The sequence below is a fragment of the Megalops cyprinoides genome, chromosome 17 (genome assembly GCF_013368585.1).
Source record: "Megalops cyprinoides isolate fMegCyp1 chromosome 17, fMegCyp1.pri, whole genome shotgun sequence".
Classification (NCBI taxonomy): domain Eukaryota; kingdom Metazoa; phylum Chordata; class Actinopteri; order Elopiformes; family Megalopidae; genus Megalops; species Megalops cyprinoides.
The window spans coordinates 31432200-31449364 of NC_050599.1; the positions used below are offsets into that span (position 1 = coordinate 31432200).

The 17165-nt window shown below is 41.5% G+C and overlaps 1 protein-coding gene across 1 annotated transcript in view; it reads right to left on the reverse strand.

The window, feature by feature from the left end:
- LOC118791935 (ryanodine receptor 3-like) overlaps positions 1-16236 on the reverse strand; it is a 139974-nt gene extending 123738 nt beyond the window's left edge. The window contains 1 exon segment of the mRNA XM_036549500.1: positions 16176-16236. Coding sequence (XP_036405393.1) covers positions 16176-16223 — 48 coding nt within the window. The 5' untranslated portion in view covers positions 16224-16236.
- Positions 16237-17165: the final 929 nt, after the last annotated feature.

Here is a 17165-nt window from a genome sequence, read left to right on the forward strand (position 1 = left end):
GGTATGGTTCACCTGAACTCCAGTGCTGTTCACATTTGGTGTGGAAGCTATCCGATCTAAAACCAGATTCACACTTGTTGCATCTAAAAACTATTCGGGAAATAATTGCAGGTAGCCACATGTTCGCTCACCTTGAGGGTATGCGTCTATGCTCTGCAAGCAAAGCTGCAAATTCATTTCGCATTGCCGCCTGTCTCTGCAAAAACCTCCTTATCTGAGCAGCTCGCATCACTCACAGACAGCGGGATGCATTTATGACATAGCGAAAATGCCGAACATGGTTAATTTGGTGCTGACACCATATTAACAAAAAGATGAATAAGAAAACAAATATAGTGTGGCTTTCCATTTTGCCTCCCTTTTGCGTCATTGCCTAGCGACATTGGTAAATAAAATCTGCACGTTCCTTACGTGTTGATGACGTAAACAGACCAGGGTTCGCAACCAAAAAATGTAATGTGAAATGAGACCAGTGGGGGCAGGGGGAGGGGGAATAATCACACTTGAGTTTGGACCAGCAAGATACTTTTTATTTGCACACGTGCTCCTAAATACATTTTACAGTTTGCACATTTTTTTAGTCGCAAATGTGAGTGAAACGTTTGCACTGTCGAGCCCTGCCAGGTTGTAAATTGGAACGCATAACATTAGATAAAGTCAAATAGTACAGGTCTTCAGACTGTCAGCAAAATGCAGCTTTTACCAATACCAGATTGTTTATTCAGGCTGTGGACTTGTCTAGTTATCCACTAGTAAAGTAATGACAGAGGTACAAGGTCATTTGTGTATAGCTCCCATGGTGTCCAGCTAGCAAATAGTGTTTTCCATCATTTTAAAAATGAGCAGTGCATGAGAGGAATTCCTTTGTGTTATTCTGTTGTGCGAAAAAAGGTCCCTTTGTTTCAGAAAGTGATACTGACCAGGTAAATGACACCCTCAAATGATATCGCGTGTGCCGACCAAACAACATCAGAGTTCATCTAGTCATGTACTTACATAGCATTTTATTTCCAATTATGGAGTGTTTTTACACATGAGTAACACAAGCTGTATTTAGGTGCCAGATTATGTGCAGGACTAAAACAAATTTTTATTGTTCTGCCAGATCAGATCTACAAGAATCCTGCAATGTGTGGGTCTATGTATCCAACAGCATGGTTGGATATTGTGCTTGCTTGACTTAAGGGACTCCTCTATAAAACCTGTGACCTTGAGCATTCTAATAAAAGCCTCTCACCATCTCCCATGCCCCAATAAGCCTGCCATAGACATGATGGCTAATAAACATTACATACAGCCATCACCCTGCAGCCTTAGGAAGTTCCACTAGGCCAGAATATCCTCCACCCGGCAGCCTGAGGAAGTTCCACTAGGCCAGATTATCCTCCTCCCTGCAGCCTGAGGAAGCTCTGCTTGGGTGGTCTCCTCACTCAGCTCATAAGCAGCAGACATAGTGAGAACACAATGATCACCTCAGCCACACAATGTTGGCTGAACACCCAAACTCACCAGACCCAGTCTTAAAGGCTGTGCCCACTGTGGGCATCTTTTCAGTTTGCATGTTCCAAAGTGAAACCATTTTCTAAGCCTGAACCTCAATCTGAAGATTCACAGAGCCAACAGCACAGAGAGGCCTATCAATCTACAGTCAATCAAAGTCATCCATTGCTCTTTGTACTGTGATGGTTAACCAATTTCACCCACAGGAATTAAAATATTTTTCTTTGTTATCTAGCTCATACAGTTAGTTAGATCTAGTGCCTTTGTGGGACTGTGAACGAAACATCCACTAGGTCACCTGTGACCTATCAGACACTGCCATTTATTTATAATTGTCTCATTTGCTCATTCTGGCTGTTCTGTAAACATGGATGATTTGTGTTTCATCAGTGCTGTTTCTCAGTGTAGTGTTCTACCCTGTGGAAAATAGAGGCAGGTTATGAGACAGAGGGGCAGCATGTACAGAGACCTTCTATTCCAGTAAAACCAAACCCTCTGCATTGTACAAAGGCGGGGGGGGGGGCTACGACAACAAGTGCACAGCATAGAGAACACAGGCAATGAGGAAAGCAGTCTGTTATGATAAGATAATTCTGTCTGTTGCAATTTTCTTGCAATGCTGTGCAATTTTCTTCTGGTACACTCAAGAACAGTCTCAGGCTCCTCTCTTAAAAAGGCTCATATACTTATAAAACAATGTTTTAGGTAACCATATAAAATTGGAACTGTTTTAAAACACATTTTATGACTGATATTTAATAAAACAACTTTTTCAACACTGTAGTAGCCACATTTCTAGCAGTTGGAGTGGCAGTTCAATTAAAGACCATAATGAAACACAAGAGCCATTGCCAGCTAGAAATCGTGTCTTATATCATTAGCAATCTCAGTGCCTGTGAAGGCCACTTCATCAATACAAACTTTATTGAGAAATGAACATCTTAAGCTCAATGTTAGTGTCAGTTACTGTGGTGTGAGTCATCACATTTTGCATCACATGTCCTGTTTCACAGCAACAGTGAGAAAAGAAGTTCATTACATTTACATTTATTTACAGTCCATAAACAATAACAGCCTCCAGAGTGTAAACTTGGTAAACTAGAGCTTAACTGAGCACTCTTACACACAGGGTGGCAGGGCAGGGAATGAATAACTCCTCCAAACCTGAGAAATGCATCTACACCTAAGCTATCTTCCACATATCGAGAGGGGAGCTGGATGAATACACTGTGAAAAGCTGTCAACACTGCTGACGCTGTCAGCTCTGATGAAACAGCTCTTGCACCCATGATAATAAACACAATAAGGACTGAATTGGTCATCAATTATCATTAATGAAGTAATGAAGAAGTAATCATGAAAGGATGGGCTTAATAACTGTATTGAATAAGGGAAAGGTTATATTGTACCCTGGATACTTGACAATGTAGATATCATGATCATAAGATCTAAACTTTTTATGTTAATTGTTTTGTTTAGATACTGTGCAAGGCCACATTTGGCTATGCCAATATTTCAGTACTGAGAGCATGAAGTCTTGCACTTTGAATGATATGATGAGCACATGATTGATTCACATGAACAGCACATTAATTGAGTAAAAACAACAAAATTTTTTGAAAGAATTCCATTTGGTCATTGCAGGGAATTCACTGGAATTCAATTCAAGAATTAAAAATCAGTCATCATCTCTGTGAAGGAGAGCCTTCACCACTTCTCCCTTAGAATCCAAATGTTAAATCTTAATTGGGTCACTAATTGACAATTGTGTATTAATAATTTGTTAATGATGTGCACCTGTTGGCAATTTGTAAGGGAACCATCCAATTGGATAACGAGCCACACCTTACTGACTGAGGCCTGACTAAATACAGGTGTGGCTGCAGAGCACGAGAAGCCATGTTCCTGCTGCTGTTAGTGCATAGGCTGGTTTTGTCTGTTTTTGTAGTTTGGTTTTTACATTAAATTTTTGTTTGTTTTTAAGCTTTTGTTCTCTTCGGCTTGTTTATTGAAGAAGTATCAGCCAACTGCTCTACAATCTTTATGAAGATCTTTCTGTTAATCTACTGTATTTCCATTAATTCCCTGAACTGGCTGACAGAGCCATATGAGTTCTGTTATCTCAAGCTAAGTGTACACTGTCTCACACAGGTTACTCAAAAAAAATTAAAAGCATTCACAATCTCACACTGACTCTCAGAAAGCTTAAAAATGCTCAATCACACAGGCTACTTGGAACACATACAAACCAATTTCAAGCTCCATGGAGCAATACATGATAAATGATAATTATGGTGTTTAATTTCTGCACATTATCTAAAAAACCACTGTAAGTGTCCTTTCCAGATATAACAGTAAAATCATAATTCCGTCAATGCCTTTCAAAACATGAAATAAGCTAAGCTACCTCTGCAGTAATCACACAAAAAGTAGAGCATCTTAAGAAAAGTATGTCCCAGCCATATGGCCAAAAGCTGTACACTATCACTGAATTAGGCTGCATGGGGTTGGGCCATGTCCTCGCTGCTACAGGCTGCTTTAGAGACTGCATATGCTGCAGGAGTAGCCTATAGCGCCATCCTTCACCTACAGGCTGCCCACGTACACCACTGAACTGGAGCTGCAGTAAAGCTTAATATAAGCACTCATATCCCCAAGTCAGGGGGACACAGATCCACAGGGTGACACCAGCAGGAGGAGGAAGAAAAGCCACCTACTTTTACCTTGCCCGCAGAGAATTGCTAATCAGAGGTGGCTAATCACTTCTATATCTGATGAGCACACAGCAAATGTCAACAGAAATTAAACTTCAAATGATTCTTTGAATTTTACAGTGAAAGAACATGGGCATTTCAGTCAGCCAGCCACATTTCTACTGGTGTTATGGTTACTGGAATAAACTAAAAACCTAATCACTAAAACCAGGAATTACACAAAATTAGATTTTTAATCAGATGAGGTGGTAGCAGTTGCACAAGCAAGCACCATGACTCAGTATGCTTTGGAACAGTGGAACAGCTATGGGATAAAGTGAAACACTTCTAAAATATCAGAGACAAGCACATCAGATGTTGTAGAGAATATAAATGGATTGTTTATCTTACCTGTGCTACAGGCATACACAGGGATCATATCGAAAGGACACTTATGGGCTAGAAATATAGTTATTGATTCTAGAAAGGTCTTGAAATTTTGTACATTTAATTTTATCCTTTATCAAACAGTATCCATTGTTAATTTTACTGATGCATATAATATTGTCATGCAAGATTATAAAATACTGTATTCAGGGACAAGCATGATTAGGGAAGAGCAAAATCTGGGATAAGCATGATTAGAGATGAGTGTGATTAGGGAAGAGAAAAAACAGGGACAAGTGTGATCAGGAATGAGCATTATCAGAGATGAGCGAGATCAGGGATGAGTTGGTGATAGTGGGGGATTCAATCATTAGAGGGGTAGATAGCATAGTGTGTTCACGCAACAAGGAGTCTCGCATGGTCTGTTGCCTGCCTGGTGCCCAGGTTGGAGACCTCCTGGAGAGCGCGGACAAGCTCCTGGCCAGAGCGGGGGAGGATACAGTAGTCATGGTCCATGTTGGAGCCAATGACATAGGAAAGGGTAAGTTCGGGGTTAGGGGTGATTTAATTGAGGTATTTAAATTTATAAAAGGAATCAATAAGGTTAACTATAATAGATTCTTTGTGTGAGTTCAGTCTGTAAAACAAGAGGACATAAATGGAAACTAGTTAAGAGTAAGTTCCACACTGATATAAGAAAATATTATTTTACACAAAGAGTTCTCAATACATGGAATAAGTTGCCAGGCCATGTAGTTGAGGCAGAGACCCTTCCTGTGTTCAAGTCTAGAGTTGATGCAGTTTTGGATACTCTTTAATTAAGAAATGGCAAGCTTAGTTGGGCTGAATGGCCTGTTCTCGTCATCATATTTAAAAAAAAAATTTGTCATGGACAAATGTGATCAGGGATGAGCATAATCAGGGACAAACGTAATCAGAGATGAGTATGATCAAAGAAGAGCAGGAGGAAGTCATTCCATCTAACCACCTCCACCGTATGTGACCAGTCAGACTTGTGCCACAGTAGACCTTCTGTTGGTTCGGACCAGACGGGATAGCCTTCATTGCCCTCGCGCATCGATGAGCCTTGGGTGCCCAATACTCTGTTGCCGGTTTGTGGTTTGTCCCTCCTCGGACCAGTCGGTGGGTACTCACCACTGATGACCGGGAGCACCCCACAAACCTTGCCGTTTCAGAGCTGCTCTGACCCAGTCATCTGGCCATAACAATTTGGCCCTTCTCAAAGTCGCTCAGGTCTTTACTCCTGCATCCAACATGTTGACGATGAGAACTGATTGTTCACTCACCATCTAATCTACCCAGACCTTGGCATGTGCCCTTGTTTGAAGATGATCAATGTTATTCGGTTCACCTGTGAGTGGTCATAATGTTTTGAATCATCTGTGTATTTCAGTGGTATAACAGGTCAATCAGACCTAATTAAGAGAGAGCTCAGTTGGGATGAAAAACAGCATGCACAATGGGGCCCCAGGTTCAAGGGATGTTGCTGTAAGTGCTTCCCTAAGGACAGCCCTCTCAAATTCAGCTAAGGTCCCAAGGGAATGCCCATCCTACCATTCTCCACCCAAAGAAATGTCCCTTTAAGAAACTGCCTGCATGCATGGCAATACATTGCGTGGTGAGTAATTTGAAGTGGAGAGGATCATTTTGCATCAACTCATTAGTAAGACAGCAGTTTTTGGTAGGGGGTAACCTTATAATCTTAAAGTAAGAGACAAGTCACTGTCTTAAGGTCAACTGTCTTGTTACAGAAATGTAAAAGTAGCAAACCTGTTTACTGCTGTAACTACTGACAATGATGTAACTCAACACCTTTAAGAGTAAGCTAATATTGGTGCTGCTATATATATGGTGCTGCTATAGGTTCATGTGTGCATGTCACAGCAACTATAGGTCACTTCACTTTTCACATAATAAGCTCTTCCTGGACCACATAACAAGACCACTAATAAGAAAGACATCATAAAGGGGCATTGCAAGTGAGATGGAATGATATGAGCAGCCCAGGTGAGGTGCCATTAGCCAGCTAGTCATGGCTTTCAGAAAGGGTAAGTGTTGGAAAGGCCAACATTGGTAGTGAATGTGCCCCCTGCATGCATCCGTTCAGAACTTTGTGCGTGTATGCGAGTATCATCAGTCAGCATGCATAACGAACAGAAAACCCTTGCTGTTGACTGAGATTTTAGACAGGACATAGTCCTGAAAGGATTGACATCTACCTCTGTACACAAAGTTTTGTGCTTCATTGGCAAACTGTAAGTAACGATTGCTTGTTATTTGTAGATATGGTTCTAATTATTTCAGTGTTTGTAGCACCTGTCAATTAGTTTGGACACCGTTTGATGCAACAATACCTCCTATAGTCAAAGCCTACCTCACATAATTTGCATCTGTGACATTTATTTCAACGGTTTGTTATCAGTTTGTAACTAGAAAAGTGCATTTCCTGAAGACAATGCAGAGTGTGATTGCAACTCGGCAGCAAAAACATGGTAATGTTTTTGCTGCCGATTAGATGCAGCAAAAACATTACCATTAGATGGTTGCTAATGTGTATAAGGTGGTTGCTAGGGTAAACAATATGGCCGCTGGGCATTGCTAGGGTGTTGCTGGGTGGTTGGTAGGATGTTGCAAGGCAGTCGCTAGGGTAAACAATATGGTTGCTAAGGACACACCCACCTTTTGTGACTGTTGGGTCACATGACCCAAAGCAACATATCAGGTCCTGTGGTTACTGGTCAAATGGTGACGAGTGGTAAGACTTTGAAAAATGAACTGAAGAGAATGGGAAGATGGAGGAATAAATAAAAGAGTAAAAGACGAGTGCAGGTCACTATGGGTTTCAGTGAGTGTTGGGTGGCATGACCTGAGGCAGCATATGAAGTACTGTGACCGTAGGCCGAAAGGTAACCAAGAGGTAAGACTTTGAAAAATGAATTGAAGTCAATGGGAGGATGGAGGGATGAATAAACAAGTACAAGACGAGTGCAGGTCACTATGGGTTTCAATGAGTGTTGGGTGGCATGACATGAGCCAGTATATGAGGTACTGTGACCGTAGGCCCAAAGGTGACCGAGCGGTAAGACTTTGAAAAATGAACTGAAGTGAATGGGAAGATGGAGGAATGAATAAATGAGTGAAAGACGAGTGCAAGTCAGTATGGCTTTCAATGAATGTTGGGGCAGCATATGTGGTACGGTGGCTGCTGGGCCAAAGGTGACTGAGCGCTAAGACTTTGAAAAATGAAGTCAATGGGAGGATGGAGGGATGAGTGAACAGCAAGACGAGTGCAGGTCAAGACTGTCATGGATGAGTGTTGGGTGATTTGTCCCGAGGCAGCATGTGAGGTATGGTGGCTATGGGGTTAAAAGTGAGTGAGTGGGAAGGCCATGAAGTGTGAGGGGGTGATTTTGAAAATGAATGGGAGTCTATGGGAAAAAAGGGATGAAAAAATGACAAAAACCAGAGAACGAGTGCGGGTACGGCTTCACATTGCAATCACACTAATTAAGCCTTTTTTTGATTATTAGCACTTGAACGTCGATGGTATTCGCGAGTGATATGTTTATTGTCCACGAGGTGTGAACGTGATAGAACATAAAATGGAGGCGCTACTTGTACAATTCCTGCCATGTTACATGTAACGTTAACCACTAGAGGGCAGCGTACACCAGGATAACAGCCTGTACATTTGTTAATTATATTATTGAGTTAAATCACTACTCTGCTGCCTCATTTACAATCATTTAGGCTTTGTTTGTATTTTATGGAACCTATTGTAAATCCATTAATATTTCATTTCCTTCTAGACCACATACAGATACTTACTGATGGGTACACACCAGTAGAGGTTCAAGTTTGAAAGAGTTAATTAGCCTGTGCAGTACTGTGCTGCTGTACTACTACTTCTACCTTCTAAGTAAAGACTGTTAAGTGCATTCTGGACTCGGAGATCTGTGTTCTTACCAACACACCAGGGTGAGCATCACATAATCCTTAATCATGCCTACAGCCCACCTAACTCACACAAGATTTAACAGTAAGAGTTGGTGAGAAGCTGCATTAGCAAGCTACACACTGGTCTGCATGGTGTCTCTAACTCAGGACTCCTCAGCTTCAGTGGAGCATCACAGAGCTGAGAACGTACAGGCAGCACCCTACCAGACATGAAGGCTGTGGGGAACTGAGGACGCACAGTGACATCTTCAGCTTCAGCTCTGTATGGAGCTGAAGGAGCTGGAGGCAGCCTGGGCTCGGTGCCATCACTACACTGCTGACTTGTGGAAGCTACCGCTTGCAGCACAATCGTCCCCCAGACTGGCACTCCACTAATGCCATCACCAGAGTGATCAAAAAGTGAGCAAATCACTCACCTCCTGACAAAGCCAAAACGAATCAATAAATTATGGAGGAAAATGGGAACGGTATGACAGTGCAACACGTCCAGGCCCAGATCAAACAGTGTGTTCAACAGCACAGAGTTTGGTCTGAAGGGCACAGAGAACACAAAGTGTTACCTCAACCCAGAGAGAGAGACAGCACTCACAAAGGGCATGGTGGCCATCTGCCGCGCTCTATCTGCCTGTACACAGGGACTGGGCTGGGATGTCTGCTCCTTCTCATTTATATAAATTACTTTGGCCGAGACATATGAGCAACATTGTTAAATGCATGATTGACACTCAACTCAGAGATGAAGCTAATAGATTGGAAGCTGCTAAAATAATTGAAGAGGATTTAAATGTAATCCAATGTTGGGCAGACGCATCAGCACAAAATCTATATGTAACAATGGAAGGCAGGATCATTTTAGGAGAGGTACAAAATTAGGGTGTGCACAATATGAAAATGACTTTGGTATATTAAGTGACCAAAGTCATTTTAGGTTCTAAAAAAGTACAAGGGCAAGACTGGCTCTATGTATCAAACTTAGAAGGGTGTAGCAGGAAGGATGGGTGTGATAGACAGGAAGGGTGTAGCAGGCAGGAGTGAAGGGTGTAGCAGACAGGTAGAAAGAGTGGGGCAGACAGGAAGGAGGGGTATAGCAGACAGGAGGGGTGTGTATGTGTGCATGTTTCTGTGTGGAAGTGTTTGTGTGTGTGCATGTGTGCTGTGGAAGCATCAGCTTTTTAAGGCTAATTTTAAACCCTAGCCTGGTGTCCTGGCATACAGAACGATTCCAGAACAACATAAACTACAAGCCTGTCCTTTGCTACTCTAAGAGTGGACCTCTTTTTAAAAGTACAGCTTGTGGAGCCAGAGCCAGAGGCCAGTGTGAAATGGTTAAACTCTCTCCTTTTAATGAATCTGACTCAAATAATACACAACTGTTACTGTGCAGAAATGAAAGCTGACTGAAGGAGTCCAGAGCTGAATATTCCACAAAAACATAGCCTTCGCACAACAAGGCCAGGGGAATGGTTAGATCATTTCCATTTCGATCTATCCCTAATATCTTTTTTACTGAACTTGTCTATGTCTCTGGACTCCTGATCATCTCTAAGACTACAGACTATAGGCTCCTCATAATTTGCAATGTTACAGATTCCAGATGGTTATTATGGAGGCTTAAGAAGGATGTCTTCCATAGCTCACCCTGCTAGAGGCCACCAACCCTTCCGGGGTGTCCTGCAGTGGTATACATTCAGAGTCATGTAAGCACCATCTCCCAAGGAGCTTTTCACTGCCAGCTTTCACACTTTCACACCTCAGCATTGAGGCCCATCGACTCTCACAGCAGTGAGCTCACTCAATAACACCATCACTGGACAAACAGCCCACATGGGATTATCAGGAATCTGGGCTACAAGGATCTCACCAATATCAGAGTAGACACTCATAATATAAGGCAGGAAATAAAGATACATTTACCTTCATATTGTACTGACAATTAGCCTATTAATTTATTATTTGTTATGGAAGTACTTTACCTTTGATCCTATTTTTCCAATGTGTATGTTCACATAACACAGACATGGAAATTGTTCACTGTAGAGCTCAGAGTTAAACAACACAGTTAAATTGGTTGTCAATACAGAAAAAGCTGTAATAGTAGGCGACTTTAATGTGCATATGGATAATGAACATGACCCGTTCAGAACAGCATTTTTGACCATCATCGAACCCATTGGACTCTATCAAGCTATGGACAAACCTACACATTACTGCAACCACACTCTTGATTTGGTCCTCACATATGGAGCAGACATTAACCAGGTGGAAATTATGCCACACAATCCTGTGTTATCCGACCACTATCTCATCTCTTTCAATTTACCACTAACGTGCTTCACATACTCTGAGCCTAGATTTTCTTCCAGGCGCACGTTTTGCTCTCTTACAGCAAATGCCTTTATCGACGAGCTCCCTACATCATACTACCTGCACAACGAAATCTCCTCTAGTTTATGTTCAAACCCTAGCTCAACTGAAATTATTCTACTCGCGGACAGTATCGACTCTACTTTGCGTAAAACTCTGGATGCCTTTGCTCCCCTCAAAAGGAAGAAAATCACAGACAAGAAGCTAGCACCTTGGTATAACGACCATACTCGTGCTCTCAAACATACTATGCGAAAACTCGAAAGAAAATGGTGCTCCACCAAATTACAGGTTTTTCTCCTGGCGTGGAAGGAAAGTCTCCTAACTTACAAGCATGCCCTCACAGCTACCAGATCCAAATATTTCTCTAACCCTTATTGAGAGAAACAAGGACAATCCTAGGTACTTGTTTAGCACTATCGCCAGATTAACCAAGAGTCCTGCATCAGCTTTGACTCTTTTATACCCAACCCTACCATACCAGCAATTTATAATAGTAATGATTTCATGAACTTCTTTGATTCTTTCTAAAATTTTAAAGATAAGAGACACAATACAAAAATTCTCATCAACTTCTGCCTCCTGCCTGGCCAGTCCCGTTCCAGATTATGTAGGCATGTCTATTAGGCCCGCCTCACGCTTTGACTCTTTCATACCCATTGAATTTAGCGACTTTTCTTCTTTTATCAATTTATCTAATAACTCTACCAGCCAACTTGACCCCATACCAACTGGCTTCCTAAAACAGCTACTGCCTGCAATTGGCACACCACTATTAAATCTTATCAACGCCTCCCTTATGTCTGGACACGTACCTCAGCCCTTCAAAGTAACAGTTATCAAGCCTATTCTAAAAAAGCCTAATCTTGATCCCAATGACCTGTCAAACTATAGGCCCATCTCGAACCTTCCATTCCTCTCAAAAATTCTGGAAAAAGCCGTATCAAAGCAACTCTGTGCCTTTTTACACTCTTACAACATTCTGGAAGTTTTTCAGTCCGGATTTAGGCCTCACCACAGTACGGAAACCACTCTCCTGAAAGTGCTCAACGACCTTCTACTCTCCTGTGACAATGGCTGTATCTCTCTTCTTGTGCTACTAGACCTAAGCGCAGCCTTTGATACCATCAATCATTGCATCCTCCTTGACCGCCTCGAAAACCTGGTTGGCATAAGTGGACAGGCCCTATCTTGGTTTAGGTCTTATCTATCAGAACGATATCAGTTTGTCTCCATTAACAACGAATCCTCTGCTCGTTCCAGAGTAAGATATGGTATACCTCAAGGATCTATGCTTGGGCCTCTGCTCTTCTCATTATACATGTTGCCTCTTGGCGATATCATCCGTAAACATGACATTAATTTCCACTGTTACGCGGATGACACTCAGTTATACATATCAATCAAACCCGATGTCCCTCTGAATATTACAAACATGGAGGCCTGCCTAACAGATGTAAAGAATTGGATGGCCCGAAACTTTCTCCTCCTTAACCCGGACAAAACCGAAATATTGGTCATAGGCCAAAATTCAATCAGGAGCAAACTCACTCATTTTACACTGGACCTTGATGATGTCTCCCTTGCCCTGAGTGCAGCCATCAAAGACCTTGGTGTTATTATTGATCTCAAGCTCTCCTTTGAAACTCACATAACTAACACCTCTAGGACTGCCTTCTTCCATCTGAGAAATATTGCTAAAATCAGGAAAATCGTATCAATTAACGACGCTGAAAAACTAATCCACGCCTTTGTAACATCCAGATTAGACTACTGTAATGCCCTCTTGTCAGGATGTGCAAACGCTTCATTAAAACCCCTTCAGCTGGTGCAAAATGCAGCTGCTCAAGTCTTAACCAAAACTAAACGCTTTGAGCACATCACCCCAGTTCTGGCTTCTCTCCATTGGCTACCTATTAAATACCGGATCGTTTTTAAAATACTCTTACTCACATTTAAGGCTTTAAATGGGCTTGTACCCCCCCCCCCCCCCCCTATCTTAAGGACCTTCTTCACCCATATCTTCCGCAGAGAGCCCTTCGCTCCCAAAATGCCGGGCTTCTCACCATTCCGAGAGTGGGCAAAACTACTGTAGGCGGTGGAGCCTTTTCCTATCAAGCCCCTCTCCTGTGGAACAGCTTACCCTCCGAGATTCAGGGAACAGACTCTCTCTCCACCTTTAAGTCTAGGCTCAAAACATATCTATATAGTAAATCCTTCAGCTGAGGGACATGGCCTCGTGCTGGCGTGGATCATAGAGTCTCTGGTGGACTAAGTGGTCATTGCTTTCATGGACCCTGTGCCATGATCTGGTGTTGACTGTCTTAGGGTCGCCCTCATGACTATGCCGGTCCCTTGCCTCCCGTCCCCTAGGTATGCTGCCATAATGTTAGCCTGCCGGGGTTTTTCCTTGTTGCACACCTTTTTCACTGCCCCTCCTCTCCTGCCTCTCTGTTCTACATCCCTGCCATTCTTATCATCCACTAACCACTGTTTTCTGTTTTCTTCCTATCCCTGCTCCGGGCTCCTCTCCGGAGCTGTAGCCCAAGCATCTCATCCCGTTTTTCAGTCCTGCTACCTCGCTGCCCTGCCCATCAAAGGCTACTGCGTTCAAAGAACCGGACATCCTAGGAGACATTCTTATAATCACTCTGCTGTTAACTACTATTGTCTGTCAATCGTAAATGTCTTAAAGTACATCGCATAACTTGTCTTTAACTCTATCTGCCCAGTGCCGGCCAGAAGCAGATGGCCCCCCCTCTGAGCCCGGTTTTGCTCAAGGTTTCTTCCTGATAGGGAGTTTTTCCTTGCCACTGTTGCCTTAGGCTTGCTCTCAGGGGGTCTCAGGCCTGGGAACAATGTAAAGCTGCTTTGTGATAACTTGTGTTGTAAAAAGCGCTATACAAATAAAAATGAATTGAATTGAATTGAAAATTTATTTCTCTGCAGCTCAAAAATGTTTTGACACCACAGCTACATAACATAACATAACATCCAGAATATTCTATTGATCCCCTTGTATTTGGAAACCTTTCACATTGCATGTGCCACCCTTAACAACAAAGTCTTCAACACTATCATTTCTATCACCTTTCTCTGACGATTTTATCAAGCATTAAAGATTTCAAATTTTAATTCATTTGTAAATGTTTACAGTTTTTTAGTTTGAATTTTTTTAGTTAAATTTTCAGTTTAAGTTTTTTAAAGAGAAGAGGAGTACATTCAAAACTGACTTGAGAAAAATGAGTAAAGCCATATTTTTTCCTCTTTTTTCCACCAAATTCTAATTTTTTGGACAAATTCCTCACCTCCTCTTTGTCACGCCATGTTCATTAATCACTGCATTCTGGTACGGCAACTGCTGCCATAGGTAAGAAAAGGGAAGAATTTTTTTTTATTTAATTTAATTTAATTTTTTAATTTCCTATTTTTTTACTAATACTATTTTAATACTGTTATTTCGAAATATTACAAAAAAGCCCACAACAACATAACTACATAGCTTATTCTCTCCTGCTCTTCCGCTCTTAGATTCACCTGATTGTGGGGGATGGGCGAGTTATCAGAACTAGTGAGTGACACTGACCATGAAACATGATACGATTAACATTTGTAGCCTAATTCATATATATATATATAATATATATATATATATATATATATATATATATATAGTCAAAAAGAAAAAAGACCAAAGCCCTCTGGTACCCAGGGAAGAAAAAGAAGAGGAGGAAAAACAGGAAGCAGACAGAGATAATATGATGAATGAAGTTTATCTATTGCATAGTAGTTATCGCTGGAGCAGAGTGTTACTAGCTTACTTTGAATGATAGTAATGTTCCCTAATTTAATAAAAAGCTGGAGTTAACGTCAGTTACTCCCACCTTAAATTCATTAGGGGAAGTTGAAAAGACTATTCAGCTGTTTGGGGAATAACCTGCAACATAATTTTGAGAAATACACTTTTTCTTTTAAGTGTGCTGCACAAACTATCCACAAGAAACCTGTCTCAAGAAACCAGGCATACATTTTTAGCCCGGAAGCCCGGAGCGAAGCGCTGCTGTCATTGCATAGTTAGAATGCCATGTGGAAACGCATCATAAATATATATGCATCACAAAATCTCCACCTTGTTTGCTGGGATGCTGAATTCACGTCATAACAGAAACGCAGTGCTGTCCACGGTGCTACGTCGCGACATTGCAAGATGAGTTCCAAGGACTGCGGAGTGAAAGGGCCAGACCCGTTACATGCGTGTAATCAATCACCGTGACGCACAACTGTAAGAAATCAGGTAGAGTGCAGGTGTGCCCTTTTCAATGGCTGTGATCGCTCTTCACACCACTGCCAACATCTCAGAATATCGCTTACTACATCCATGCAACCCATCTCAAAGCACAAAAATAGAGTCAAACCATAAAATAGAAACGTCTTAACGGAAGTTTTATTGAACAGAAGCTAACGTTCAAGTCACGTTAGCGGGCGCACACAGCATAGAATGCTGCGTAGAACAGCATTACGTCTGATACAACAAATAGCATAATGATAGCAGGAACGGTACCCTTTGTTAATTATCTGAAGCCAGGCGATCCAAATCGATTTTCAAAGCAAATGTGCTCATCTCTTAGAATTTTCTACACAATGCGAACGGGTTCTTCTGAAATCTCACAAGACTGGACGGCGATTTCGCATGCAACGCTGGTTACAGCCAATTGTCTTTTGTGACTGGGGAAATTTTTCTTCACTTCGAATCCATACTCATACCACAAGGTAGTCGAGCTAAGACACAAGTAACCACGGAGGGGTGCAAGTTAAGTCCTTTCCGCAGTCCACGTACACACATCTGTAAGGCAAGACCCCAAAACAGAATTTGGACAAATGATGATCCAGAAAAAATATAGGCCTATATATAATATATATATATATATATATATATATATATATATATATATATATATATATATATATATATATATATATATATATATATATAAAATGTGATAAAATAAAAAAAATAATCTAACAACCCAACCCAACCGAAAGACAAATGACAAATTAACCCCCATTACTAGCATTTTAGATGAAAATTTTTGAAAATAAAAGTAAAAAAAAAAATCATTTTAAAAGGAAAATTGCATTAGGTCAGGTATTCAGGCAGAGTCTATTGATGCTGCAACAGCTGGGCATAGTGAAGAAGGTTAGTAAGATTATAATTATTATTATCATTATTGAAAAGACAAAAATATTTCTTACAGTTCTTAAAAACTGGATTTCATCCTCTCCTTCCTCGCCTTCAGCCATGACTGTAGAGGAGTCCGCGAAGACTCTGCTAACCACTCCCGCGCGGGCGCTGCTCTCCTTGCCTCATTAGCATATGGCTAATCCACCGCCATATAGGGCAGCCGGGAGGGCCCATTGCTGTTGCCGGCCAATGCCAGCGGCGGCATTCCAGGGGACACCTGGAAAGCGAACATTGGTGCCTTAAGATTCAGGTGGAGCATTCACACACCAAAAACGATTGGTCTTTCTGTCGAAACATACCACCAGTTCTCAGACCAGCACCAGCGGCTGTTAATTAAGACAGCGATAAGCTGAAGTTTTCGCAACATCCTTGCGTTATTTTCCGGACAACTTCTAGACACACAGGACGTGAGGTTACTTCTGTCAAACTCTAAGTCACACCTTAATACAAATGCTTTCACTTTTTGCATTCTAGGACGCTTTACAATGTAGCCTAAATGATGCAATATCCTGTGTAGCCTACGTTTTAAAACAAGCGAATTCTTGATCGTAATTTCTGTTATACATTGATAAACTGGTTGGGTGCAAACTGTAGTGTATTTCTGTCAGGGATCTGAGAGAAAAATCCAGACGCAAGCCAGACTTGTGAAAAGTTTGTTATGACAGTTCAGAGCCAAAATCGAGGTTGCAAACAGTCCAAGGTCAAAAGCCAAGACAGGGTTCCCACGCGTCCTGGAAAACCTGGAAATTTAGAGAGTACTTTTCCAGTCATGGAAATGACCTGGAAATTGGTCAAAATGTCCAAATGTCCTGGTAATAATGTATATTGTCCTGTAAATTTTTAATGGTGTTTTAGCCTCTCACGTTTTTCAAGATTGCGTCTGTAAACTTCGGTGTGCATTTTCTTAAACCTAACTGTTAGATAAACGATGCAACATCACGTGTATGCCTTTCCGTAAACTCATTAGGAATTTTAAGTTTGAGTTTTGACACTCTGAGGTT